Genomic DNA, 27,933 nt, shown 5'->3' with positions numbered 1-27,933 from the left:
TTCTCTGAAAGTTATTTTTTTAATCCATTGTTGGATCTTCCATCTGCCACAGAGAGTCAAGCCATAGAACCAGGAAGGAGGCCCTGCCAGGAGTGTTGGCAGAGTCAGCGCCAATCTTGACGTCACTTGTGCTGGGCAGAGATGCCCCATGTACTGGGGCCAGAGCACCTCCCACTCTTCCTGTATAGACACAGGCCGGACAGCTGCCCCTTCAGGCCCCACTGTCTGCCTCTCCGTTCTTTTCAGGAAAAGGCATCCTTCCACTCGGTGGTTCAAGTCAGGGACACAGCCCTGTTGCCAATGCCAGGTAGTAGCACTGACTGTGGTGACTGAAATAGGCAGTAAAGCAAATGGGATCAAGGGTGACGGAAGTACACAAAACCAGGAAGAAGCAGCCAGCGAGTCTACCAAGAAACGAGTATACTTTTTATTGTCAAGAAACATGGATTCTTAAACAACAGTGTTCGCTTCACTCTTAGCTGAAAACGGCTCTGAGTGACATTCTCTTGCCAGTCTGGACGTGGTGTAACCATGCTGCAGTGTGTTCGCTGTAACTAGAAATATCTTTGGCATTTTCTTCCCTTAGCATCATAATTCGTGAAACATTTGTACCAAAAAAATGTAGATTTACAGAAAATATGCGTATAAATCACTTATCCTAAAACGTAGTAAATAATGTAGCAAAAACTTGATCAAATCCGTTTCATACACAAGCTGGACAAATTGGCTGTGCATAATCTCTAACTTATCTATGGCGTTTTATAAATTAGTGCTTTGACATTAAAAAGGAGGTTTATAAAAAGACCCCTCATAGCATCGAAAACTCTTAATTTCTCTCTCCATTTCCACTTTTTGTAGTCCCTAGAATTTATACTCATCACAAACATATCACCATTCTTATAAAAAGTAGTTATTTTAAGAAAAAAGTTGCACTGCAATCATGATAATGTTACATTCAAAATTCCATGTTATCAAGAGTTCTTCCCTTTATAAACACATGTCTGAAATAGGAGCCCCATGCCCATCCATGCAGAAGTATCTGGTAAGCGGGGTACCAGCCTCGGTTTCATTGCTCGGGGCCACATGGTCACCATGACACTGGTGGGCGTCTAGATCTAGAGCGTCCTCCCCTTCCCGTCTGTGCCCCTCCTCTGCCTTGCACCCTTCTCAGGAGACTTTGCAGTTGTTTCTGGAGCAGCGTCTGGGGGGGCTCTGGGGGAGGTGGGTGCCCTTTGCTTTTCGGAGGCTGGTCCTCTTGTGGCCGGAGCTGGTGGCAAGGGAGCAGGGGCGGCCGTGCACCATCCTGGCGTTCAGGCCAGTGGCCATCGAGAAGGACTTGAGGTGGCTCCTGAGGGCCGTGGGCAGTGGCAGCCTGTCCACCAGGTGCACAGGTGTGCAGGACACCACTGCCCGGCAGCACAGGTCCTGCAAGCTCAGTACTTGGGAAAGAAAAGAAAACCTGGTTCATTTGTGTTGTCCTGGGCATGGGCCGACACTGGGGCAGCAGGTCCCCTGTCCACCCTTCTCTCTGGGACTCTGGGGCAAGATGTCAAGGCCCAGTCTCCCACCCTGTGCCTACAGGTGGCGATTAGAAATGGGCGGTCCTGCTTTCGTCTCCTTAAACCCAGTTTGCCTCCAACCTTGAGACCACCACTGTCTCTCCCACTGGGTCTGAGAGATGAATCCTGCCCGGCGATAGCCAGTGAGGTCTCCTCAGAAGTAATGCAACCAGCTTTTGGGGCTTGAGGCCAAGGGCTTCAGGAAACGTGCTTCCCAACTGAGTAGCTGACCCAAAATAATGTGTTATCAGCTTTATAAAGACATACTGGAGAACATACCAGAAAAGCAAATGCTGTCACTTGTATTTCACCTACATCGTTCATTTTATGAGTCAGAGTCCCTGCTCAGACAGAGCGGGGCTCCCAAGGGGCCTGCTGGGAGCAGAGACTGCGTCTCACCCTTGGTGCGATCAGGGCACTCCTCAACCCCTGAAGGATCAGGCAGAAGAAACAAAACCCGGGGCTTTGGTTCCTTTTGGAATCGAGGTCCTAACAACTTTCAGAACAGTGCTTCTCAACTGGGGGCGATTTTGACTCCCTAGGGCATTTGGCAAAGTCTGGAGACATTTGTGGTTTTCACAAATGGGGGCAGGGAGACCAAGGATGCAGCTCACCCACAGCATAGGGGACGCCCCCACCAGAGGACACTCCATCCCAAGTGGCTCTAGTGCCAAGGGGCAGAAGTTCCGATTTATGAGAATGGAGACAGTGACCTGGGGGCAGGTCCTGGGAGGCTGAGCGCTGGAGGGGCTGCCGGGCAGCCTGGAGGAGTACCTACCTTTGCTCGGCCTCCAGAGCCGGTCCATCCCGTGCCGCAGCAGCACGATCCTGGCCAGCTCCATAAAGGACTCAGTGATGTTGAAATTGCACAGCGGGCTGACCTCGAAGAACGTCACACCCAGGCGCTCCGCGTAGGCCTGGGCCTGCTCCGTGGGGACCTGCCGCTTGAAGGCCAGGTGCAGGCGGTTCCCCACCAGGATCTTAGGGACCCCCGGGGCATGCTAAAGGATGACAAAGAGGCAAGGAAAGTGGGTCAGGTGCAAGCTTTGTTGTTGGTATGACAGATGTCCTGGGGTGATATCCACCTAGAACTTCAGAATATGTCCTTTTTTGAAGATAGGGGCTTTGCAGATGGAATTAGTTAAGATGAGGTCCTGGGGTGGACCCGACATCCTGTTACTGTGTCCTTGTAAGAAGGGGAGAGGACACAGGATGCACAGGGAAGAAGGCACGTGACGGCAGAGCAGAGATGGAGTGAGGCGTCCACCGATCATGGACCAGGGACTGTCAGCGACGCCAGAAGCTGGAGGAGGCAGGAAGGACCCTCCTCTCAAACGAGGGAGCCACCAGCTTGGTTTTGGACTTTGACCCCAGAACTCAGAGAATGAGTCTCCTTTGTGTTCAGCCACACAGTCTGTGGTGAACTGTGACGGCCACCCCAGGACACTCAACGGTGGGTGGGACTGAGCACTGGACGTCCCCATTGGCAGCTGGGCCGGTCAGGGTGCCAGCAGGTAGCAGCCTAGTCACCACTGGTCAATCCACCTGACTGTGTGCAGGGCCTCACCCTGTGCTGGGAGGTGACATGTCCTCCCCACTGTGGCTGGAGCCTCGTGCCCTGGCTCCCCTGCCCATCCCTACCGTGGGCCCAGAAGGAGGAAGCCCTGCCCGTGTTGTACCTCATTGATCTCCTTAATCCACCGGTCGATGCCATCAAAGGACCAGCGGTTTGCAATGTCGTACACCAGGATCACACCCTGGGGAGGCAACAGTCACTTGTGGACAGACTGGCCAGCACGCAGGCCACTCAGGCACACACTCACAACGAGCTAAACAGTCATTCTACTTATTTTAACGCAAAACACATTTTTTAAAATTTATGTGCCAAATGTAGCAGCTATGTGATCATTTCCAATGATAATTTCATAAGCTCATGGAGAAACCCTCAAATGTGAAGGTGAGTTGGGTAGTGGAACTCAGTTCCCCACATTCATGAGCAGGTCCAGGGACATGGGATGTGGGGGGAATTGCAGAGCCCACCCACCTGGACAGAGAGTTCCCACACATGTGCAGACACACACGCATGTGAATGTGTGCACACACAACCCACATGCCTGCATATTTATCTATGTACTGCATGAATGCACACCACTCATGCACACGTATGTACAAATGCAACACATGCAACCACACCCCCCTGATGCTGAAGGCTTGGGAGTCACCAAACAGTCCACAGCACAACTTTAGACTCTGGCATCAACCTATATGTGAGCTAATTGCTTTGTCCTCTAAGTATCCATTAAAGAACATTCCGAAAGTCATTATTAAGTCAGTTTGACCTCCCAGTTCAGGGAATGTTACCTGTGCGCCCCGAGAGTAAGAGCGGAATATGGTACAAAATCTTCCCTGACCCGACGTGTCCCTGGAAAAGATATTGGAGGCCTGTAAGAAGAAATCACTGCTTCCCGACAACAAGGTTTCTGAACTTGGGAGCCAAAGCAAGTACGTTTTATAATTGTCAGTTAGTGGCCATCCCAAAGGAAAGTCCAGGCCCCCAACAAAATGTTGGGCACATTTTCCCTGGAGAGATCTGGACCTTGAGATGTCCTTCTGGGTGCTTTCTCTTTCCTAATTATTTGAAAAGTCAACTAGAGAAAGTAGTAATTAGTTGAAGTGTGATGTTTTAGCTACTCAGTAGTGTCCAACTCTTTGCCACCCCATGGACTATGGGATTTCCCAGGCAAGAATACTGGAGTGGGTTGCCATTTCCCTTCTCCAGAGTAATGGGTTTCCACATAATAATTCTGACATTTCAATAAATCTAATTTAGGTTTTTTACGAGTTGTTTAATTTGGGGATAAAGCTATCTTTATAGGAATGTGAGTTTACACTGAGAGAAATAGGCCAAAGGATTTGGTGGGGTCACTCCACTTCCAATTAGCTCAAAAACATCATGGGAATTCCCTGATACCCAGTGCTTAGCACTCCTCGCTTTCACTGCCAAGGGCGCAGGTTCAATCCCTGGTCGGGGAACTAAGATATGGCAAGAAAAGATCACATGAAACCAGCCCTGTGGATACATCCCTATGTTCCTCAATATGAGGAAGTGATCCTGGGATGTATTCATCAGGATAAAGAAGAATAGCACTTTGGGACAGACTCCGCCCTGTCTCAGGGCATTTACTGAGATGGATGGACCACCCCAACCAGGCACAGGGGCTCCATTTCAGATGCCAAGGAAACAGGAACAGCTGTTACAACAGCCTTCTGAGTCCAGGACAAGTTTGGATTGAGAGGGGAGCCCTCAGGAGGTCTCTGGGGAGGAAGGAAGGAAAAAGAGATTTGAGATTCGGCAGGGACAGGGACATCGAGCGGACATCATGGAGAGAGGCTTCCCAGGTCAGCCTTGAGGGCTTACTGCTCCTGGTTAGGGGTGGGTGGGGTGGGGGAAGGGGCTCTGGGCCCACTGGAGACACCTGTGGCCTTGAGAGGTCTGGCATGGTCAGGCGGGAGAATGGAACCACGCAGGTGGCCCAGGAGAGGGGATGACAGGAGCTAGTGATGGTGGTCAGGAAAGTCACATGGCATGGGGGCAACCCAGGGATTAGTCACAGCAGGAAAACCCTAGTCACCCACCCCTGGAGCTGGAGGGCCAGGGGTATCACACCAGAGCATTAGAACCAAGGCTGCCTGGAGTGTGGACCAAGAAAGAGACCCAATCCAGAGCTGGGCGACACCCTGGCCTCTTACACTCCCACCCCTGTCCACCCTCCACCCTGCTGAGCTTGGGCACAGCATATGGCCCCTCTGGGCACCAGCAAGGCAGAAGAAGGCCACATACTCTGGACTGACTCCGAGGCCCATGCAGAGCTCAGCTCCCACGGGAGCTATTGGGTCAGGCTGGGACTGAAGCAGTAGATATTCCCTCAGGTGCTACCAAAGTCCCCAAGGGCTGGGACAACTCCCCCACCCCATGTTCAGGGGTCAGGAGGGACCCCTGACTCACCAGAGCTGCAGCTTCACCCGCCGGCCATCCAGCAGGATGGTGGTGGTCTTGTAGTCGATGCCTGTGAAAGAGGGTTGAGGCAGCTTAAGTGCCAAGCACTTCCACAGAGTCTTGTTCAGGTAAAAGGTGCAGATCAGAGAAACAATCTCATGCTGGGGGAGAAAGGACTTCCCACTGGTGGGATCCAGCGCTCACGGGGCAGCTGAACTGGGCCCCACTTGGACCCTGGCCCACCAGCCTCACCTACCTTCTATTTGAAGTAGGGTCTCTAACCTCCGCTACTCCCTTACCACCATTGCCTCCAGCTCAGTGCCCAGACCCCTGCCACTACCTGAGAGGTGGGCAGCAGGAGCCCCCAGAACCATTCTGCAGCTGGCTCTACACATGGCCTACTGGCCCCAGGTTTGCTGAGAGACTGTGGGAAGCCCAGCCACACACCCTTGTCTCTGCTGGACTCAGGGCTAGAACATAGAGCTCCTTTCCTCCAAGTTATCCCACTGAGAATGTGAGGTAAAAGTGTGTAGAAAATGAAATTAGTTATGAAGTATTAACTATGCAAAGATGAAACATGTACCAACGTGCACAATGGTGATGAAATAACGTTCCTATTCTATGGCAAGACAAGAAAAACTTAGACATAGATGGTTCTTCTGCCCATATGGACTGCCTCCCTCCTCTGCTTTATGTATTGGACATCTGCATTGATCACACCTCCATAGGAGACAACATGCATGCCTGCTAAGTCGCTTCAGTTGTGTCCGACTCCTTGTGACCCCATGGAGTGTAGCCCACCAGGCTCCTCTGTCCATGGGATTCTCCAGGCCAGAGTACTGGAGTGGGTTGCCATGCCCTCCTCCAGGGAATCATCCCGACCGAGGGATCCAACCTGCATCTCCTGCAGATTCTTTACTGCTGAGCCACTGGAGAAGCCCACAGGAGAGAACATTCCTTCTTAATTTTGTAAACCATCAGGATGGCCTGGTCAGCACTTGATAACTCCTCAGGAGATAACCTTCTTTCCTAATGTTGTAAGGGATCGTGATGACCCAGATTTGCTTTGGATGAGCAGACCTAGATTGTGTAAACCGTCAACATGCCTTTTGATGTATATCGCTTAGTGTCAAAAACGTTTATAACTGTGCTTTGACCTGTGACAGGCAGAGCAGTCCTCAGAGCTTTCTGAAAGACAGTCTCCCAGGTTATAATTCACAGGTTGGTGCAAATAAAATTTTCCATTTCTTTCTTGAAAAGTGTTAGTCTCTCAGTCATGTCCGACTCTTTGCAACCCCATGGACTAGGGCCCACCAGGCTTCTCTGTTCATGGATTCTCCAGGCAGGAATAATGGAGTTGGTTGTCATCTCCTACCCCAGGTGATTTTCCCAACCCAGGGGTTGAACCTGGGCCTCCTGCATTGCAGGCAGATTCTTTACCATCTGAGCCACCAGGGAAACCCTTCATTTTCTTTCGTAGACTAATTGATTAATTTTTCATTGACACTCATGGTGTAGTGGTAGGATATCAGAGACACCCACCGGAGGACACCAGGGGTCTCCCTGAATGGGTGCTCGGTATCAGCCTTTTGAGCCCCGCCGGCTTCTCGGTACTCCTCAGGTGTTCTGGTGAGCTCTCCTGATATCCTGATCTCACTGTTTTAAGTGATGATCCTACAACTTTCACTTAAGGTTTTCTGTACTTGGAGTCTTAAGGGGCACTGGTGAATTTCCTTGGTAGAGTCCTAGGGAGGTCTGGGCAGGCGGCCCAAAGAAACATAGGCAGCTGGAGTTTTGTTAAATTTGGCTTCAATTAAAAAGAAAAAAGAAAAAACCCAAGTCAATACAAAGTCTGACCAAACAGTTTGCCAGTGACACAAGACAGCCTACTCAGCCCCAAGAACAAGGGACCTCAGCTCCTTCCCGCCACAGGGTGTCCTCAGGTGACTGAGAACCTAATGGAGGCGTCCGAGGGTCAATCCTTGGATGAGTAGCCCTGCCACAGCAGATCCCACTGCAACGAGCAAGTAAACACTGTTCTTCTGGGGGCACCCGAGATAAAAGCTGATCACCGAGTACTCCAAGCACCCACGGTGGTTTTAGACTGTCAGAGGGTGAAACTAAGATATGTGAAAAACTCGAGCCAATCCTGGGAGTAACTCCCCGGAGAGCTAGACTCAGAAGCAGCACAAAGTTCATCAACCACACTGTCCTCAGAAAATTGTTCAGATCATATCTCATCTCTGAATTAGGCAACCAAATCGATAATGGGAAACTGTGCTTCAGAGGCCAAACAGCTCATGGACAGACAGCCACCTATGGGGACACAAGCTGGGTTTATATAGAACTGGTGCTTGCAAGTGCTTACTTAATTGGGAATTAAAGGAAATCCTGCCCTGAGATGACCAAGTTGGGATTCTTTTTTTGGCATTCCAAAACTGATTTTTGTGTGAACACTCAGAGGAAGCCAGCAGAGGATAATTGCTTACTATGTCAGTCAGTCTCCAGGACCCCTGCCTGCAGGGTCTCCTGGAAACTAGAGTGATAAGAGCTTCTCTTTTTTCTAAAGTTGGATTGCATGCATGAGTACTAAGTCGCTTCAGTAATGTCTGACTATGCAACCCTATGGACCAAAGCTCACCAGGCTCCTCCATCCATGGGATTCTCCAGGCAAGAATACTGGAGTGGGTTGCCATGCCCTCCTCTAGGGGATCTTCCCGACCCAGGGATTGAACCTGCATCTCTATGTCTCCTGCATTGGCAGGCAGGTTCTTTACCACTAGTGGTACCTGGGAAGCCTTAAAATTGGATTAGCAGCAGAAAATATTTGTGGGGCTAGTTTCTTGGATCATTTGAATTGGAAAGACTCCTAATTGTCAAAATTAAAAAAAACTATCTTAAACTATTGTACCTGTTTTAATCGGTATGCAGAAGCCCCAAGGGGGGACTTCCCTGGATGTCGAGAATGTCTGTTAAGAATCCAGATTGCAATGGAGGGGATGCGAGTTCTACTCCTGGTCAGGATAGATCCCACATGTTGCCGAGCAACTAAACCCATGTGCAGCAACTACTGAGCCCAAGCCCACAATGGAGATCCTGCCTGCTGCAATGAAGACCCGACACTTATGAATAAGAGTCTTATTCATAACTCTCCTGTCTTAAAGCAGGTTAAGGGCAATGCCATGTGTCTGGTGGGGATGGCAGAATATTTAGCCTTGCATTCTGAGGACACATCATCCAAGTGTTTAGGACAGAGTACAGATGCCAGAGAGTGTTTAGGTCAGTAGTTTCGGATCTGGGCAATTGCATCTTTTTAAAATAAATTTTCATTTATTTAATTTTATTTATTTTTGGCTGCACTGACTCTTCACTGCTACACTTGGGCTTTCTCTAGTTGTGGCAAGTGGGCTTATTGTGGTGGCTTCTCTTGTTGCAGAGCACAGGCTCTAGAGTTCGAAGGCTCAGTATTTGTGGTGTGTAGGCTTAGTTGCCCAGCAGCATGTGGAATCTTCCCAGACTAGGGATCAAACCTGTGTTCCCTGCATTGGCGGGAGAATTCTTAAACACTGGACCACCAGGGAAGTCCTGAAATTAAATCTTGTAGCGACTACCAAGGACCTCTTTGCTGCTGCTGCTGCTGCTAAGTCACTTCAGTCGTGTCCGACTCTGTGTGACCCCATAGACGGAAGCCCACCAGGCTCCCCCGTCCCTGGGATTCTCCAGGCAAGAACACCGGAGTGGGCTGCCATTTCCTTCTCCAATGTGTGAAAGTGAAAAGTGAAAGTGAAGTCACTCAGTCGTGTCCGACCCTTAGCGACCCCACGGACTGCAGCCTACCAGGCTCCTCCATCCATGGGATTTTCTAGGCAAGAGTACTGGAGTGGCTTGCCATTGCCTTCTCCGAAGGACCTCTTTACAGTCCTTTAAATCCCTATGTCCTTCCTTTTGCAATAGTCAGCACTGGGGCATATGTAACATGAGACACCCACACACATACACAATAAATAAATAGAGTATATACACATTTACTAAATAGAGTGTATATAAGCATAATAAATAGATATGAATGCATACTATATATAATAATAAATACAATTATAATTACATTATATATTTTTATATAAGCTATACATAAATTAGAGATACCAAGGGAGAATTTCATGCAAAGATGGGCACAATAAGGACAGAAATGGTATGGACCTAACAGAAGCTAAAGATATTAAGAAGAGGTGGCAAGAATACACAGAAGAACTGTACAAAAAAGATCTTCATGACCCAGATAATCACGATGGTGTGATCACTCACCTAGAGTGAGACATCCTGGAGTGTGAAGTCAAGTGGGCCTCAGGAAGCATCACTATGAACAAAGCTAGTGGAGGTGATGGAACTCCAGTTGAGCTATTTCAAATCCTAAAAGATGATGCTATGAAAGTGCTACACTCAATATGCCAGCAAATTTGGAAAACTCAGCAGTGGCCACAGGACTGGAAAAGGTCAGTTTTTATTCCAATCCCAAAGAAAGGCAATGCCAAAGAATGCTCAAACTACCACACAATTGCCCTCATCTCACATGCTAGCAAAGTAATGCTCAAAATTCTCCAAGCCAGGCTTCAACAATACGTGAACTGTGAAATTCAGATGTTCAAGCTGGTTTTAGAAAAGGCAGAGGAACCAGAGATCAAATTGTCAACATCCACTGGATCATTGAAAAAGCAAGAGAGTTTCAGAAAAACATCTATTTCTGCTTTATTGACTATGCAAAGCCTTTGACTGTGTGGATCACAATAAACTGTGGAAAATTCTGAAAGAGATGGGAATACTAGACCACCTGACCTGCCTCTTGAGAAATCTGTATGCAGGTCAAGAAGCAACAGTTAGAACTGGACATGAAACAACAGACTGGTTCCAAATAGGAAAAGGAGTAAGTCAAGGCTGTATACTGTCACCCTGCTTATTTAACTTATATGCAGAGTACATCATGAGAAACACTGGGCTGGTGGAAGCATAAGTTGGAATCAAGATTGCCGGGAGAAATATCAGTAACTTCAGATATGCAGATGACACCACCCTTATGGCAGAAAGCGAAAAAGAAATAAAGAGCCTCTTGATGAAAGTAAAAGAGGAGAGTGAAAAAGTTGACTTAAAGCTCAACATTCAGAAAACTAAGATCATTGCATCCAGTCCCATCACTTCATGGCAAATAGATGGGGAAATAGTGGAAACAGTGACAGACTTTATTTTAGGGGGCTCCAAAATCACTGCAGGTGGTGATTGCAGTCATGAAATCAAAAGATGCTTACTCTGTGGAAGAAAAGTTGTGACCAACCTAGACAGCATATTAAAAAGCAGAGACATTCATTACTTTGCCAACAAATGTCTGTCTAGTCAAGGCTATGGTTTTTCCAGTAGTCAGGTATGAATGTGAGAGTTGGACCATAAAGAAAGCTGAGTGCTGAAGAATTGATGCTTTTGAACTGTGGTATTGGAGAAGACTCTTGAGAGTCCCTTGGACTACAAGGAAATCCAACCAGTCCATCCTAAAGGAGATCAGTCCTGAGTGTTTATTGGAAGGACTGATGTTGAAGCTGAAACTCCAATACTTTGGCCACCTGATGCAAAGAACTGACTCATTTGAACAGACCCTGATGTTGGGAAAGATAGAAGGCAGGAGGAGAAGGGGACGACAGAGGATGAGATGATTGGATGGGGGCTCAATGAATATGAGTTTGAGTAAACTCCGGGAGTTGGTGATGGACAGGGAGGCCTGGTGTGCTGCAGTCCATGGGGTCGCAAAGAGTCAGACATGACTGAGCGTGAACTGATACATATATATAGATAATATAGAAATATATATTTATGGTTCAGTGGTAAATACTCCACTTTCAATACAGGAGACATGGGTTTGATCCCTGGTGGAGTAGATCCCCTGGAGTAGAAAATTCAACCCACTCCTGTATTCTTGGACTGGGGAATCCCATGGACAGAGGAGTCTGGTAGGCTATAGTCCATGAGGTCACAAGAGTCGGACATGACTTAGCAACCATCATCATACGTAAAAGTTAACTTTGAAGTTGCTCAGAAGGTAAAGAATCTGCCCACAATGCGAGAGACTTGGGTTCGATTCCTAGGTCAGAAAGATTCCCTGGAGAAGGGAATGGCTACCCACTACAGTATTCTTGCCTGGAGAATCCCATGGACAGGATTACAATCTTTGAGGTCACAAAGAGTTGGATACGACTGAGGGACTAATGCTTTTTTTGTGCACAAACACACACAGACACACAAATATTTAGTTTTTCCTTTGGAATGCTTAAAGGTTTTGCACTGTCTGCCTGAAGCAACACATAAGTACACTTGGGTATCTATTTTTGCATCTGGAGATAACGTGGGCTTTGGCACATCTGTTTCCAGACAATGAGAGAGGATGCTTGCTACTCACAGGCTAGAGGGCTGTTTCACTTTTATCCTAAAGGAAGTTAATCTCCTGCATGAGCTGGGCTGGCTCCTTTGATTTAGAAAGTCGCCTAGTGTACTGATATTTTAGGTCCACAATAAAAATAAAGTTTTCATAAATGTAAAAGAATTCATTCCAGATGGTCTTCTTAAGCATACTATTAAAATAAGTTTTAAAAACTGTATTTGGTTTCTGTTTTCATGAGTTGTGGACGCACATGATTTCAGGGGTCACATCATTCTCTGGGGCTTAGTGTGGAAAATGTACCACACCTGTGTTCCACTCTCCATTTTATTTATTTATTTAGATTCACTGCACAGCTTGTAGGATCTTAGTTCCCTGACCAGGGATTGAACCATGGGCCCATGGCAGTGAAAGCACCAAGTCCTAACCACTAGACTGCCAGGGAATTCCATTCACTCCCCATTCCAATGTTCACTAGTCCTATCTTTTGCTGTGTCTCTCCAAACTTGTAAACAACATACTTATATTCCTACTTCCTGACTTTTCAGTTTTAGGCATTAATCAATCTTCCATTACAGAAGGTGAAAATATAGTTCTCTTTCATGACCTACCCCCTGCCTCTATCTCTAACACACATTCTCTCTCTCATTTATACATGCATACACGAACAGAGTCTAGTTATGTTGCTGTTTTAGCTAAATCAATATTCAATTTTACAACAATATGACCAAGTAGAACACTGTCCAGAACTGAACCACATGGTATACTGTGTTTATTTGTCCTTCATGTACAGTATGTTTTTGTTTTGGGTATGTCATGTGACATGTGGGATCTTAGTTCCCCAACCAGGGATCCAACCGTGTCCCTTACATTGCAAGATAGATTCTTAGCTGGATTTCCAGGGAAGTCCCCAATTTTTTTGTTTGTTTGTTTCTTCTGGAGTTTTTCTCTGCATTTATCACTAACTCCTCCCTATGATCTCCCTAGTCATCCCTAGACACAACATAAATAAGTATCTAGGCTGCCCTCACTCTTCACTGAGTTTAGATAGACCCTCAGCTGAGGTAAGAAATAGTTTATTTTCCTTCAGAAACGCAATCTGATCTTTTCTTTGGCAGGGTATGAGGTGATCTTCTCCTTGATGCTGGTGTTTTGCAGTTCCAAACCTTATTATGGGGCATCTTTATTCTTCTTTGTTTTGCTGACCACTCAACAGCCTCTTTCAATCTGGAGATGCAAATCTTGCAATTTGGGGAAACTTTTTTTCCCATATTTCGTTATTTGGCTGCCCTGTGTCTTAGTTGCGGCACCCAGGCTCTCCAGTTGCAGTACACAGGCCTAGCTTCCCCACAGTATATGAGATCTTCGTTATCAGACTAGGGATCAAACATTCATCCCTTGCATTAGAAGGTGAATTCTTAACCACTGGACTACCAAAGAAGTCCCTGGGGAAACTTTCTTGAATTATGTTTTCCTCCTCTGGGGTCTTATTAATAAGATGTTGGCTTTCTTTGGAAATTTTATTTCCGCCATCACATTTGCAATTTCCAAGATCTTTGTCATTTTTGAATTTCTCCCTTTTGACATTCTGCCTCTGGTCATAGCTGTAAATCTCCTACTGGACCAGCCCTCCTGCAGATAACAACTCTCAATGGTGGACATGATTTAAAAACCAGTGAGCTGACGACCCTGGAGAGTGAGTGGCTAAGCAGGTAGGAGAGGGAGTGTCTTCATTGTTTTCTCCATATTGGCATCATAGCTTGCAACAATCGTATAGTTTGGAGTTGTCCGGGGCCAGCTTCCTCCCCAGGTGGAAATTAACCTAACACAGAAGAAGCAGAGATAGGGCATGTGCAGAGAGAAGCTTTGAGAAGGGATAGTGGAGAGTCCAGAATGGCTCAGCCTTGGGATCTACCCTGAAACCAGGCGCACCCCTCAACCTGTCAGTTACATGAGGCCACAGACTCCTCTTTGCTTAAGCTTCTTTGGGCGGATTCTTTTTTTGCACCAGAAAATGCTCTGACAGAAAACCCGTGAAGCACAGTGACTGGAGAGGCAGAGGAAACTTGACACACAAATCCTGGAAAAGGTACAGAAGTATCTTTTAACATCTTCCCAAAGCAGAGCACAATGCCCTCTACACCCCCAGAGTTTCGCGAATAGTAAAAATGTATCTGGGCTTCCCAGGTGGTGCTAGTGGTAAAGAATCTGCCTACCAATGCAAGAGACCCAAGAGACACAAGTTCAATCTCTGGGTCAGGAAGATACTCTGGAGTAGGAAATGGCAACCCACTCCAGTTTTCTTGCCTGGAAAAGTCCATGGACAGAGGAGCCTGGAGGGCTATGGTTCGTGGGGTCACAAAGAGTCAGACATGACTTAGCGACTGAACACCAAACATGTCTTTGAAAGAAAATCTAGGGACTTCACTGGTGGTCCAGTGGCTAAGACTCCATGGGCCCAGCTTCGAATCCTGGTTGTGGAACTAGATCCCACATGTCACAACTAAGAGCTCGCATGCCGCAAATAAGACCTGGTGCAGCCAAATAAATAAATAAAAGTAAATAAATTAAAAAACTCTAACTTGGAGATAATGATCTAACTACTAATATTTGGGACCCAAACTGAACCCTGACTCAGGTGGTTGTTCTCATCAGGGCCAACCCCTACCGGCTCACCTGCGCTCGACACACCAACCCTGATGCCTGGGACCCTCAGGCACCCTCCCCGAGTCCTGTGTGCTTTGGAGACCCAGGCCCATGTGGTCTCCATCAGTATTAATGTCCTTTAGAGCTGAGATCCATCCTTCTTCCTGCACAGACCCATCTGTGTAGCTGAGTGACCCACTCCCATGGCAGGCACCTCCTTTATCCCTGTAGCTGAGAATTTGGGACAGGGAAGAACAGGGGAGGTTGTGGAGGAGGGTTGGGGGGATGGGAAATAAAGCTTGAGAAAACATTCCTCCCCTTTGATCTGTAGGGTGGAAAGTGGGAGTAGGGATAGGCTAGCCCACTGGGGACTCCACAGGTTTCCCATGTAGGACTGTGAAGACCCCACAGGGAGAAGCTCTGTGGTACCTGGGAAAATCCCATTCCTGATGACCAGCAGCTCCCTCCCTCTTCTTTTTTTTTTAATTTATTTTTTATGGAAGGATAGTTGCTTTACATAATTTTGCTGTTTTCTGTCAAACCTCAACATGAGTCAACCATAGGTATACATATATCCCCTCCCTTTTGAAACTCTCTCCCATCTCCCTCCCCATCCCACCCTTCTAGGTTGATACAGAGCCCCTGTTTGAGTTTCCTGAGCCATACAACAAGTCCCCATTGGCTGCCTATTTTACATATGGTGATGTAAGTTTCCATGTGACTCTGTCCATACATCTCACCCTCTCCTCCCCTCTCCCCATGTCTATAAGTCTATTCTCTATGTGTGTTTCTCCATTTTTGCCCTGTAAATAAATTCTTCAGTACCATTTTTCTGGATTCCGTATATATGTGTTAGAATACGGTATTTATCTTTCTCTTTCTCCCTCCCTCTTCTTGTGCCTCAGTTTCCCAGATGGCTCATGTCTGAGACCTGCCACCAGCAGTGACCTCAGAACAGCACAAGCTCCATTCTTCCCCAGACCTCTGGGTCCCAGAAGATAAACCCTCCATCAAGGCTGTGCCCGCCTCAGAGAAGCCCCCAAGTCCCACCTATTCATGCCAGGTTCAAAGCCTCATTGTGAGAAGGGTCTCTTTTTTCATACACTTATTTATTGAATCGTTTTTTTTTTTAATGTTCCTCCATTTATGTGTTTGCTCTGTGCCTATTTATTGTACTTCCTCTTCTCTGACTCTGTTACTTTTTGGTTCATAGTTTTGGCAGCTATAGTGTCCGTGTTAGGCTCAGAAGGTGTAATACACATTCGGTGCACTCAGCCAATTCACCAAGAGCTCTGTCCCTCAAAATAAAATAAAAATACACAAAAGCTCCTAGAACAAAGCCTGTCGGAATGTTTAGTGAGTGAATCGGAACAAGCGAGACAAGAGGAGAGATAATTTTAGCCTAAAAGAAAAAGCAAATGTCAACTGCCAAGCCACTCCTTACACTTTGAGGCCACCGGATGTGTAAAGAATCTATTTCAGCTCCTCCTGCACCTGCTGAATTCTATCTCTATGACTGAGAGGACCCAGACGTGTAAATACTGGCTAAGTATCATTGACGAACGTATTCATCATGAGAACCTGACTTTTGAGAATGTCTTATGTTGAATTAAAATATCTGAAAGCAGAGTGCAGGGGTGAGGAAAATGTTCTAAAATTAGAAAGTTACAGGGTTGTGAATGTCTCAAATGCCACTGAATGATTCATTTTAACACGGTTGCATGTGTGCATGCTAAGTCGCTTTAGTCATGTCCAACTCTTTGCGACCCTGTGGCCTGTAGCCCATCAGGCTCCTCTGTCCATGGTCTCCAGGCAAGAATACTAGAGTGGGTTGTCATGCCTTCCTCCAGAGAATCTTCTTGACCCAGGGACGGAACCCGTGTCTCCTGCAGCTCCTGCATCGCAGGAGGATTCTTTTTCATTTTTCAAACAACTTTTAATTGGATATAGTTGATTTACAATGATGAGTTAGTTTCAGGTGTGCAGTAAGATGAATCAGTTATACATATACATATATCCACTCTTTTTCAGATTCTTTTTCCATATTGGTCATCACAGAGTATTGAGTAGAGTTTCCTGTGTGATACAGCAGGTTCTTATTAGTTATCTATTTTATATATAGTTCAGTTCAGTTCAGTCCAGTCACTCAGTCGTGTCTGACTCTTTGTGACCCCACGAATCATAGCACGCCAGGTTTCCCTGTCCATCACCAACTCCTGGAGTTCACTCAAGCTCATGTCCATCGAGTCGGTGATGCCATCCAGTCATCTCATTCTCTGTTGTCCCCGTCTCCTCCCACCCCCAATCCCTCCTAGCATCAGACTCTTTTCCAGTGAGTCAACTCGTCGCATAAGGTGGCCAAAGTATTGGAGTTTCAGCTTTAGCATCAGTCCTTCCAATGAATACCCAGGATTGATCTCCTCCAGAATGGACTGGTTGGATCTCCTTGCAGTCCAAGGGACTCTCAAGAGTCTTCTCCAGCACCATAGTTCAAAAGCATCAATTCTTCAGCGATCAGCTTTCTTCACAGTCCAACTCTCACATCCATACATGACCACGGGAAAAACCATAGCCTTGACTAGACGGACCTTGGTTGGCAAAGTAATGTCTCTGCTTTTTAATATGCTATCTAGGTTGGTCATAACTTTCCTTCCAAGGAGTAAGCGTCTTTTAATTTCATGGCTGCAATCAGCATCTGCAGTGATTTTGGAGCCCCCCAAAAATAAAATCTGACACTGCTTCCACTGTTTCCCCATCTATTTCCCATGAAGTGATGGGACCAGATGTCATGATCTTCGTTTTCTGAATGTTGAGCTTCAAGCCAAACTTTTCACTCTCCTCTTTCACTTTCATCAAGAGGCTTTTGAGTTCTTCTTCACTTTCTGCCATAAGGGTGTTGTCATCTGCACATCTGAGGTTATTGATATTTCTCCCAGCAGTCTTGATTCCAGCTTGTGCTTCTTCCAGCCCAGCGTTCCTCATTATGTGCTCTGCATAGAAGTTAAATAAGCAGGGTGACAATATACAACCTTGACGTACACCTTTTCCTATTTGGAACCACTCTGTTGTTCCATGACCAGTTCTAACTGTTGCTTCCTGACCTGCATACAGGTTTCTCAAGAGGCAGGTCAGGTGGTCTGGTATTCCCATCTCTTTCAGAATGTTCCACAGTCTATTGTGATCCACACAGTCTAATGAAAGTGTTAGTCGCTCAGTCATGTCCAACTCTTGTGACCCCATGGACTGTATAGCCTGCCAGGCTTCCCTGTCCATGGAATTCTCCAGGCAAGCACACTGGATGCCATTTCCTTCTCCAGGGCAGGCATTCTTTACTGCTGAGCCACCAGGAAAAGACCTTTAACATGGCTAGTTTTATATTATGTGAATTTCACCTTAAAAAAATGTATATGTATGTCCTATCCCAAGATGTACCCTGCCTGACTTTTCAGATTAGAAGGGCACTTTGTTGGGAAATGTTGGGGTGCCTCACAGGACTGAGGGGGCTCAGGATGGGAGAAGCACGGAGACCCCAGGGTTGAGGTACAGGCCCAAGCTTCACCCACGGCTCAGAGCCTGCCCCTGTGGTGCTGCCTCACATTTCTGCTGCTGCTGCTGCTGCTAAGTCACTTCAGTCATGTCCGACTCTGTGTGACCCCATAGACGGCAGCCAACCAGGCTCCTCTGTCCCTGGGATTCTCCAGGTAAGAACACTGGAGTGGGTTGCCATTTCCTTCTCCAATGCATAAAAGTGAAAAGTGAAAGTGAAGTCGCTCAGTCATGTCCGACTCTTCGTGACCCCATGGACTGTAGCCCACCAGGCTCCTTCATCCATGGGATTTTCCAGGCAAGAGTACTGGAGTGGGGTGCCATTGCCTTCTCCGGCCTCACATTTCTAAGTGGTTCTAAAAGTGTCATGTTTTAAATGGGGATCTGAAGTGTGTTCATCATATGAGAATCCCACACAGAGAGCAGCTACCGAAGTCCACACCAGTCCTGCTCTTTTTCAGAGTCTGTGCTTAGTCGCTTAGTCGTGTCCAGCTCTTTGTGACCCCATGGACTGTAGCCTGCCAGGCTCCTTTTGTCCATGGGGATTCTCCAGGCAAGAATACTGGAGTGAGTTGCCATGCCCTCCTCCAGGGGATCTTCCCAACCCTGGGATTGAACCCAGGTCTCCCGCATTTCAGGCGGATTTTTTACCGTCTGAATCACCAGGGAGGAAAGTGTGTTCCCTGCGCATTTCTCCTTTCTGGTTTTTCTCTTTGAGATAACAAAGTGGGGACTTCCCTGGCTCTCCAGCGGTTAAGACTCCGAACTTCCAATTCAGGGGGTGAGGGTTCAATCTTTGGTTGGGAAACTAAGATCCAACACGCAGTGTGGACAAAAAGAAAAAATAGCAAAGTGGTTTGACCCAGGTGTCTCCAGCCTCCTTATGGCCTGAATACCCCAGCTCATCCACACAGCTCCCAGCTCTTAGCTGCCCCAGCTGCTCACTCCCCATTTGGGGGCTAAACTGTCCCACACCTTCCCTGGCAGGGACAGGACCACTGTCATGCCCGCCTTTTCCCCTAACAATCTATGTGCTAAGCTACTGCATTCAGGCCTTGTGAAAGGACAGCTCCACCAACCAGCAAGGACAAGCTCCACTGACCAGATACAGATGGGACCCAGTACATCATACACCATGAATGAAATTAGGGGTCATCCAGAGTTTCCCCTGACTATCACTCGATATGGCCCAACGACTACCCCTTCTTTCCAGAGCTCTGACACCTCAGAGGGTCCCAGTCCCTTCAAATTGCAACGCTGCCCCTGCCAGGTCTTGACGCTACCGCTTAATGTGGGCACTGCTTAGACCTGGACTCAGGCCACCAGCAGGGCTCAGTGGTCATGTTACTGAGTCTAAGCTCCCTCTGCTCACCACACAACAGGTCAGTGAATCCAAAAGACAAGGTGTTGAGGCAAGGAATATGATGAAAGCCAGCTGACCGAGAAGATGGCATAAATAAGTGGAGAGAAATAATGTGTTCATGGGTCGGATTGATAGACCCATGTTGGCAGCTCTCCCCAAATTGATTCATAGATTCAGCCTCAATCAAAAATCCTGGTTGGATGTTTTGAGGGGTGTAGATTGACAAAGCTAAATTTTATATGGAAAACGAAAGGAATTAGTATAGCTCTCGTGAAGCAAGGAAGACCCAGTGCAGCCAAAACTAAACTTTAAAAAAAAAACACCTAAAGAGACAAGTCATCTGTATTAGCAAACTGATGAAATGCTGGTAGCATCTTGAGCCAGCATGCTGCAGTCAGACCAGCTTTAGTAGCCCCTGGAGACCCTGCAAATGGGTGGGTGGACCGGCCCCCTGCTCCTGGAGAGGAGTCGGGGGAGGGTGACCCAGGGTGAGTGGGGAATTTGGCCTCCAAGGAGGCAAACTTACTTCTGAAGAACGTAAACCCTGAAGACGTCACTGAAGCTGCTGTCTTACATCACAGCCGCTTTAAATTGTCTTCTTTGTGGATCTGACAAAATCTATATAACTGATATTTTTTGGTCTAAGCCCCCCCGGGGCATTGCAGCTCTTCTGTTTTTGTTTATACAGAATTCACTCTTTTCCCCCAATTAAGCTAAAGAAACCTGGAAAATTTGAAACAGAAGTTTAAAGCAATCTCTTAAGGTGAAGTGAGTCCACCACAGCCTGCGAGTGCTCGGCAATACGCCAGCCATTTTCATACACCTTGCTGCTTCTCTTCACCCCTAACAGTCAACATGTGGAACCTGAGCTCCTGGGCCAGCCATGAATAAGCAGGTGTGGCTGGCAGGACCTGGAGGCTGTGATTACCTGACTGCTCTCACCTTGCAGCCACCAGGCGTCCCATGACAGTGGCAAAGGACACAAGGGGTGGTGGCTGAGCCTCCGGCTCTGGTAGCTGAGTCTCTGACTGGAAGGAACCTGGACTGGCTGGTTCTGAGCCCTTCCCTGCCCATTACCTAAAGTCAGGTTCACCCTGGACTCGGGGCTTGCAGGGGTTAGAGGTCAGACTAAAAGGGCTGTCACCAGTGCAGAGAGAAGATCCCACAAAGACGCAGGAGAGGTAGGACTGACTCAAGGGCTTTTAACGAGAAAATCTCATACAAATGCAATTTTATCGTTTTCAGATACGTGGAAGTATTTATGATATAATTTAAAAAACCCAATGCATTAAGTTTACTGAGTGCTCACAAGATGAAGGAGTTTGACCATGAAGAAGGAGGATAAAACACGACTCAACTCTCAGTTCAAACTGGAAAGTGATGACTTTATAAATAGTGTTTTGAACCTTAAAGTGGTTGCCCAGGGAGACGGGCAGAGTCCCTGTAAGCTGTCTGCAGCATCTAGAAGGTAGCAGGAGAGAGTGCGCATCTCCTGGCAGAAAGACTGTCAAAGGCAAAGAGAAAGGATAAATAACCTATTTCATGCCATGGTTCTTCTACACTCTCAGTAAGTGGGAACTGTTATTTTTAGCTCTTGGCAAACATGAAATGGAGAAAGAAAGATGGGAGCTTCCTGCTGGGAAAAGGAAGCTGGAGAAACAGTCAAAAGAAAGTAGTCGGAGAAACAGTGAGTCTCCTGTTGGGAAGGAAAAAAACTGGAAGGCGAGAGATTGTAGCTTTTGATGTCAGTTTGATCCACTCCCATCACTCATGAAATGAACAAAATGTAGAAATTCAGCAATCAGGGAAGGAAAGGGTATGAACCTGGCATCAGGAACACCCCAGGCTGAGCCCAGGGGGGACCCAAGATGAGCAGAAGACAGAGCCCAGCTATAGCCTTGATTCACCACCTTCTGGATACCGGCTGTTGAGGCCTTCTTTACATCTCTGCCCAGAGCAGGACTTCCAAGGTGTGAAGAGTTGGGACTGAGCACCAATCCACTAGACAGAAGTGAGGCTCCAGGGTCAGTAAGGGCCCGGTAGGACCATGAGTGTGCATGTCACCCATGGGATGGAAGGACAGCTCCTTGGGCCATGGGCCACCCAGGGAGAGGTCTCCACAGCTCACATGCACCCTCCTGCTCCTCCTAGAGCTTGGGTTGCAGGACAGGGTCAGGAACCCGAGGCCCCCGCCCTCCAACTGTAGGCTAGGAGGAAAGCAGAAGGTCCTTGGTGGAGAAGCCAGGCCTCACCAGCCTGTGTCAGAGCACAGACCACGTGCAGGTGGAGCTGCCCAGGTATGAGACAGACACAGGGATTCACAGCAGCACCACCTGCGAGCACGGAGCAGCCCCACCTGCAAAGCAGAAAGCATGCAGCCAGGGGGGTGTCCAGTGCCCCGCTTGTGACAAGAGTGACAGAGCAATGTGGGGGGAAGGGGGTCTTTAATGGGTATCCAACTGGAAAAGAATGTGTCTTGACCTCCACCCCCACCATTCCTCAGTCCAGTGGGACAGCATCCACCAACGTCAGAGATAAGACGGTGGAGCCTCAGAGGACACCCCCAGCCTGGAACAGGCAGAGAGTTGTTCAGCACCCAGAGTCCCCCCCACGAATACCCATCATTTGGATTATGTAAAAATGAAGAGTTTCTGTTCTTAGAAATACTATTAAAGGGATTAAAGGCAACATATCATCACATGAGTAGATACTCACAATACGTATTTCTGACAAAGAACTCACAGCCAGAATGTATTTTTTCAAACACCCACGCTGCCCAGTAAATTCAGCCTGATGAAAAATGGACAAAGGTGTTCAGTCTCGTCAGTCATTAGAGAGATACAAATTCAAACTGCACTATACTTTCCAGAAGGGCTAGAATGGAAAAGAACAAGAACCAGGTGTTGGTACGGATGTGGGCAAACAGATCTCCCAAACTTGGCAGCAAGAGTCTAAACTGAAAACATTTTCAGAGTATCTTCTTAAGTTAAACATAGGCGTGCCACAGTACTCAGCCATCCCAGGTATATTCTGACAGAAATAGGCCTTTGGTATTCCAAAGACACACAGTGGAAATGTTCACAGCAGGACTAATCACAACAGCCAGAAACTGGAAACCACAGAAATGCCAACCCCAGCAGAATGGGTAAATAAATAGATCATGGTGTATTCACACCAGGGATATCATAAACCATCCACAACCATATATGAGCCAGGAGAGTCTTATACAATGAGAACAAGAGAAGCAGTCACAGTACAGCTCTAAGTTTTACACAGAATGAATGAAAAATGACTCGCAATGTCAGAAGCCCGGCCAGCGGTCATGTTTTGGGGTGTTGTGCCTGGCGGAAGGGTTGGGGGCCCAGGAACCTGTTGGTGTTGGCCTTCTGGGGTGCTGTTTGCGTGGGCTTGTTAGCTTTGTGAAAATTCACTGAGCTATGCAGTTATAATAGGTACATTTTCCTATATGTATGAGTCATACTTCAATAAAAGTTTTAAAAGGAATGGAAAACAGAATTCAACTTGTAAGGAAATGTGAGCCCAGGAGCAGATGGAAATTCATCCCAGTTACTTCATGCAATGAAACAATCTAATAAAAACATGAAGTTGGTAAAAATAGTTCAAAGGAGAGTTTTTTAATGAACTTGTAAAGAAGTTTTTAAAAATTGAAAAACAGGAAAATTTTTAAAGTAAGGAAAAATTAGAGAATTCTCTGATGATCCTGTGTTTAGGACTTTGTGCTTTCACTGCTGAGGACATGGGTTTGATCCTTGGCTGGGAAACTAAGATACTCCAGTATTCTTGCCTGAAGAATTTCATGGACAGAGGATCCTGGCAGGCTACATTCCATGGGGTTGTAAAGAGTTGGACACAACTGAGCTACTAACAGGCAGAATAATGGTCCCTCAAAGAGATCCATGTCCTAATTCACAGAATCTGTGGATATGTTAGGTTACATGGCAAAGGGGAATTAAGTTTTGCTAGTGAGGTGATCTTAAGATACAGAGATAATTCTGGATCATCTAGTGGCTCCAGTGTGATCACATGTATGCGTGCTAAGTCTCTTCAGTCATGTCTGACTCTTTGCGACCCTACAGACTGTAGCCCTGCAGGCTCCTCTGTCCATGGGATCCTCCAGGCAAGAATACTAGGGTGGGTTGCCGTGCCCTCCTCCAGGGGATCTTCTCAACCCAGGGATCGAACCCATATGTCTTACATCTCCTGCATTGGCAGGTGGGTTCCTTACCACTAGCACCACCTGGGAAGCCCAGTGTGATCACAAGTGCTCTTAAAAGTGAAGCAGGAGGCAGAGTCCAGCTCAGAATGATGAGATTCAAAAAGACCCCCCAACCCCCACTGCTGGCCCTGAAAGGGGCGGAGGACCTACAGACCAAGAGACAAAGGCAGGTTCTAGAATGCAAAAAAGGCAGGAAAACAGACTCACCCCTAGGACCTCCAGAAAGGAATGCAGGCCTGCTGACCTTGATTTTAGCCTATGAGATTGTGTTGACTGCCACCCCTCAGAACTGTAAGAGAATTTGTGCTATTTCAAGCCACTACGTTTGTGGCAATTTGCCCAGCAGCCACAGGAAACTAATACAACTGGTGTCACTGGAGTGGAAACACCAATAAATGCACCAGAAGATGTTTTGAGGAAGGACATAAAATAAATTTCCCTAAAATTGAGAAAAAAAATTCTGCAAATTGAAAGAGTATTCAGTGTGCCAGGAATTCAAAATGAAGCTTTCAGCTCTGAGCCATGGTCTGGTTAAGCTCATGAAATGAAGCAAAAAGAAGGAACCCTTCAGAAATTCATGAAGAAAATGCAAATCACCCGTATGGGAGAAAAAAATCAGCTGACTTCAGGCTTCCCCACCTCTAATGGCAGAGGATGAAGCAGTGCTTACAAAGGTTGAGGGAAAGAAAACAGCAGTTGAGACTACTACACCCAGCCAAGACAGTGTTCAAAGAAAGAGGCAAAGGACAGTGTCAGACATGAAAAAGCGTAGGAAACACTCATGAGCCCTTCCTGAAAAAATGATTGAAATGAAATTAGCAATCAGAGGGACAGCAAAATAAAAGATTACCGGTGAGTAGAGTATTCTGAAATATTGAATTAACACTGAGCAATTGTGGGTACTGCAGCTACTATACAGAACTGGGTGTTTGGAACCTGGGCAACCTGAACATAATAAACAGGCTCTGAACTCAGGCATAGGGTGGAGGGAGATGGGTTGTGAGGTTGAAAGGCCCTCTCCTTTTCTGCCAGAAGCACCCACACTGTTTCAGAGTGAAATGTATCTTTAAAATAATAATCATGGTGATTCCAATTTCTTCCAATTTTTCATAATCTCTTTTCAGTTTTGAATAGTTTCATTTATTTATTTTTGGCTGTGCTGGATCTTTGGAGTTATGCGGGCTTTCTCTAGTTATGGCAAGTGGGTGCTACTCTCTAGTTTTGGTGTGTGGGCTTCTTACTGTGGTGGCTTCCCTTGTTGCACAGCATGGACTCTAGGGCATGCAGGTTTCCGAAGTTGCAGCACCTGGGCCCAGGAGTTGCAGTTTCTGGGCTCTAGAGCACAGGCTCAATAGTTGTGGCACACAGGCTTAGTTGCTCCGCATCATGTGGGATCTTCCTGGATCAGGGATTGAACCCGTGTCTCCTGCATTGGCAGGTGAATTCTGTACCACTGAGCCACCAGGGAAGCCCCATAGTTTCTTTTCTTAATCCAAGAAGAATCTTTTAGTAAATCAAAAACCCACAGAGGGTGCATCTATCGTATCAGTTCTTTTCTGCAGTGTCTGAAGCCAAGCTGACAAGACCTTTTGTGGAACGTCTTTTTATCCTAAATCCTCCCTCTGTGTCAAGGAGAAAACCTCAGGAGACATCACTAACTAGTTGCTAGAAGTCTCAGTTCAGCACATAGAATGAAAGTAATAGAGTAGAAGCACCAAGCCTCCATTCACACCAGCCAGAAGGACCTTTGTGCAAACTCTGGTCCACGTTCCTTTTTGCCCCCACGTTGTTCATCTATTACAGAACAGAAAACATTCCACAGCCTGTTCCCCCAAACATACACAGCACTGTATTTGCTGAATGTTTTGTTACTTCACCTCCGGCCCATCCATTCCCTGAGCCCCACACCAAGAGGACCCAGCTGAGGAGGAAACAGTCACAGCTCCCCACTCTCATAGAGCTTAAACCCAGCACTGCGCTGTCCAGCACTTCTGATGTCTCACAAGTGGCTGTCCAGCACTATAAATGTGGCTAAGGCACACTTTTAGGGCTTCCCCAGTGGCTCAGTGGTAAAGAATCCACCTGCAATGCAGGAGACAGGGGTTCCATCCCTGGGTTGGGAAGATCCGCTGGAGCAGAGCATGGCAACCCACTCCAGTATTCTTGCCTGGAGAATCCCATGGATGGAGGCTATCATCCATGGGGTTACAAAGAATTGGATTTGACAGAAGTGACTGAGCACGCACACTTTTAGTTGTATTTCCTTCTAACGTGCTTTAAGTGTAAAAAACTACATGTAGCTGATGACATCATCTTGGACAGTCTGTTCTAGAATCAGAATCTGCATTTTCATAGGACCAGGGGGTGACTGTTACATGCACTGCAGTGTGAGAATGGATCCAGGTTTTCACCATCAGCTCATGCCCCCATCTCAACCCTTCCCCAACTCAGTGTTCTGCCCATTGTCTTCTCAATCCTACCCTGGCTGACCAGGACAAGAAGCACCCCCAGGCTGGCTTGAACATTAAGATTCCGTTCCCTAGGCTGCCTTCCTCAGCTACCCAGGAACCAGACAGTAAGCAGCAGCCTCTGTATTGGAAATGTGGCTCCTGCCCCTGAGATGTTAGCTCAATGGTGAACATCCACAGGTCTTCTTTCCATTCAGTCTGCCCCAGCCAAGCAGCCTGTGGTGGGTAAAGACCTGGGCACTGCGGGATCACCTGGTCCTCCCACCTCTTGGCCCAAGTTCCGCCCACTTTCCTCCCTGCTGCCCTTCTTTTCCTCCGAATGTCCACCCTCTTTCAGGGACTGCTGCTCTCAAACCAGAAACTTCCCGGACCCCCTGTAGGCTGCCATCGGGTGCTTTGGTCTCCCTTCACCCTGGGACCCTCACTCGCGGTCGGTCCTTCCCTTCTTGCACCCCAGACCATGCTCTCTAGGTCACTAGGGTTCCTTGCCCTCTCAGACCTGTCCACCAGGAAGAGGAGCCCCTCCACACACAGGGAACCCTGAAGAAGCCTCGAGATGTGTACTCTGTGCTTTCTCTCCCTCCCTTTCCATCCGACCCACGCGCAGAGCCACCACCTGTGAGCCTGCCCCCGCTGTGCTCCGATCCCACGCTCCCAGCCCCTCGCGCCGGCGTCGCATCCCCACGCGTCCTTTCCAGACTCGTTGTGTGCCAAGTGCGACCTCCCGGCAGCCCCGCCAACCTTCCTCCCCAAACCCGGACTGTGTGGTCGTACGCTCTCCTCCGTCTGGCAGTCACCTCCAGGTCGGGAGGACCCCAGCGCCCCATTCAGCCGCTCGCTCCCGCCTCACGCTCGGAGTGCGTGCGTCCCAGCCTCACTCCCACTAGTCCCCTGGGTCCCCCATGTAAAGGGGTTCGGGGTTTGCAGCCGGGGCTGCCCGCGTCGGGCGGGCGGGATTCAGGCAGAGACTCGACGGACCCTTTCCGGGTCCCGCGTCCCCTCTCTTTCACAGTCCCTCCTCCCCTCGCCTCGGCGGCCTCGCTTTCCCTACCAGGCTCCGCGGCCCTCACTCACCTCCTTGATCTCCCTGCTCCCTCCGCCGGCGGAGCGCTCCCCTTCGGGACCCCGTACCTCCCCTGCCTCTTTTGCTCGGGTCTTTGGCGCCCCTCGCCGGGCCAGCTACCCCTCTTCGCTGCCCCCGCGCTCTCCACCCACTCTCCTCTCCTCTCCTCCCCTGCATCCCTCCCCCGCCTAGCTCTCGGGCCTGCGCCCCTCTCCTCCCCAGTCCCCGCGCGCTCCACCCCCACTCCTTCCCGGCCCAGCGCTCACCCGCGGGGTGGCCGTACGGGGACTCCGCCGCACCGTCCTGCAGGCTCGCCAGGATCTCGCCTTTGCCCACGTCGCTGTCGCCCACTAGCAGGAATTTGAGCAGAAAGTCGTAGGCGCGGACCGGGCTGCCCCCGGTGCTCATCGTGCCGCGCCAGCGCCCGCGCCCATGCCCAGCCCACGGGACAGCGCAGAGGCGGTGGCCTGGCAGTCCAGCGCCGCGCGGGTCCAGAGGTCCCTGGAGCACTGCTAGCCCAGTGGTCCCCGCAGCCTGACAGCGCGCACTCGGGCTCCGCCCAGCCATTGGCCGGCCGCAGTTGCTAGGGCGGCTGTACGCTCTCATTGGCTGGCTGCCCATCCATCTCGCTTTCGT

At 48.2% G+C, this 27,933-nt stretch overlaps 1 protein-coding gene across 1 annotated transcript; it reads right to left on the bottom strand.

Moving 5' to 3' along the window:
- Positions 1-411: 411 nt before the first annotated feature.
- On the bottom strand, positions 412-27,933 carry RAB40B (RAB40B, member RAS oncogene family). Its single transcript, XM_055408261.2, has 6 exons — positions 27,564-27,933; positions 5,566-5,626; positions 3,921-3,981; positions 3,239-3,316; positions 2,338-2,560; positions 412-1,439 (listed from the first exon to the last, which is right to left on the bottom strand). The coding sequence occupies exons 1-6, from the start codon at positions 27,916-27,918 to the stop codon at positions 1,168-1,170; spliced, it is 1,050 nt and encodes a 349-aa protein (XP_055264236.2). The 5' UTR covers positions 27,919-27,933; the 3' UTR covers positions 412-1,167.

This window comes from Moschus berezovskii, chromosome 20 (assembly GCF_049115385.1).
Source record: "Moschus berezovskii isolate FMDL1 chromosome 20, NW_MosBer_1.0, whole genome shotgun sequence".
In the NCBI taxonomy this organism is placed as follows: domain Eukaryota; kingdom Metazoa; phylum Chordata; class Mammalia; order Artiodactyla; family Moschidae; genus Moschus; species Moschus berezovskii.
This window is presented reverse-complemented; position numbering and strand designations above follow the sequence as displayed.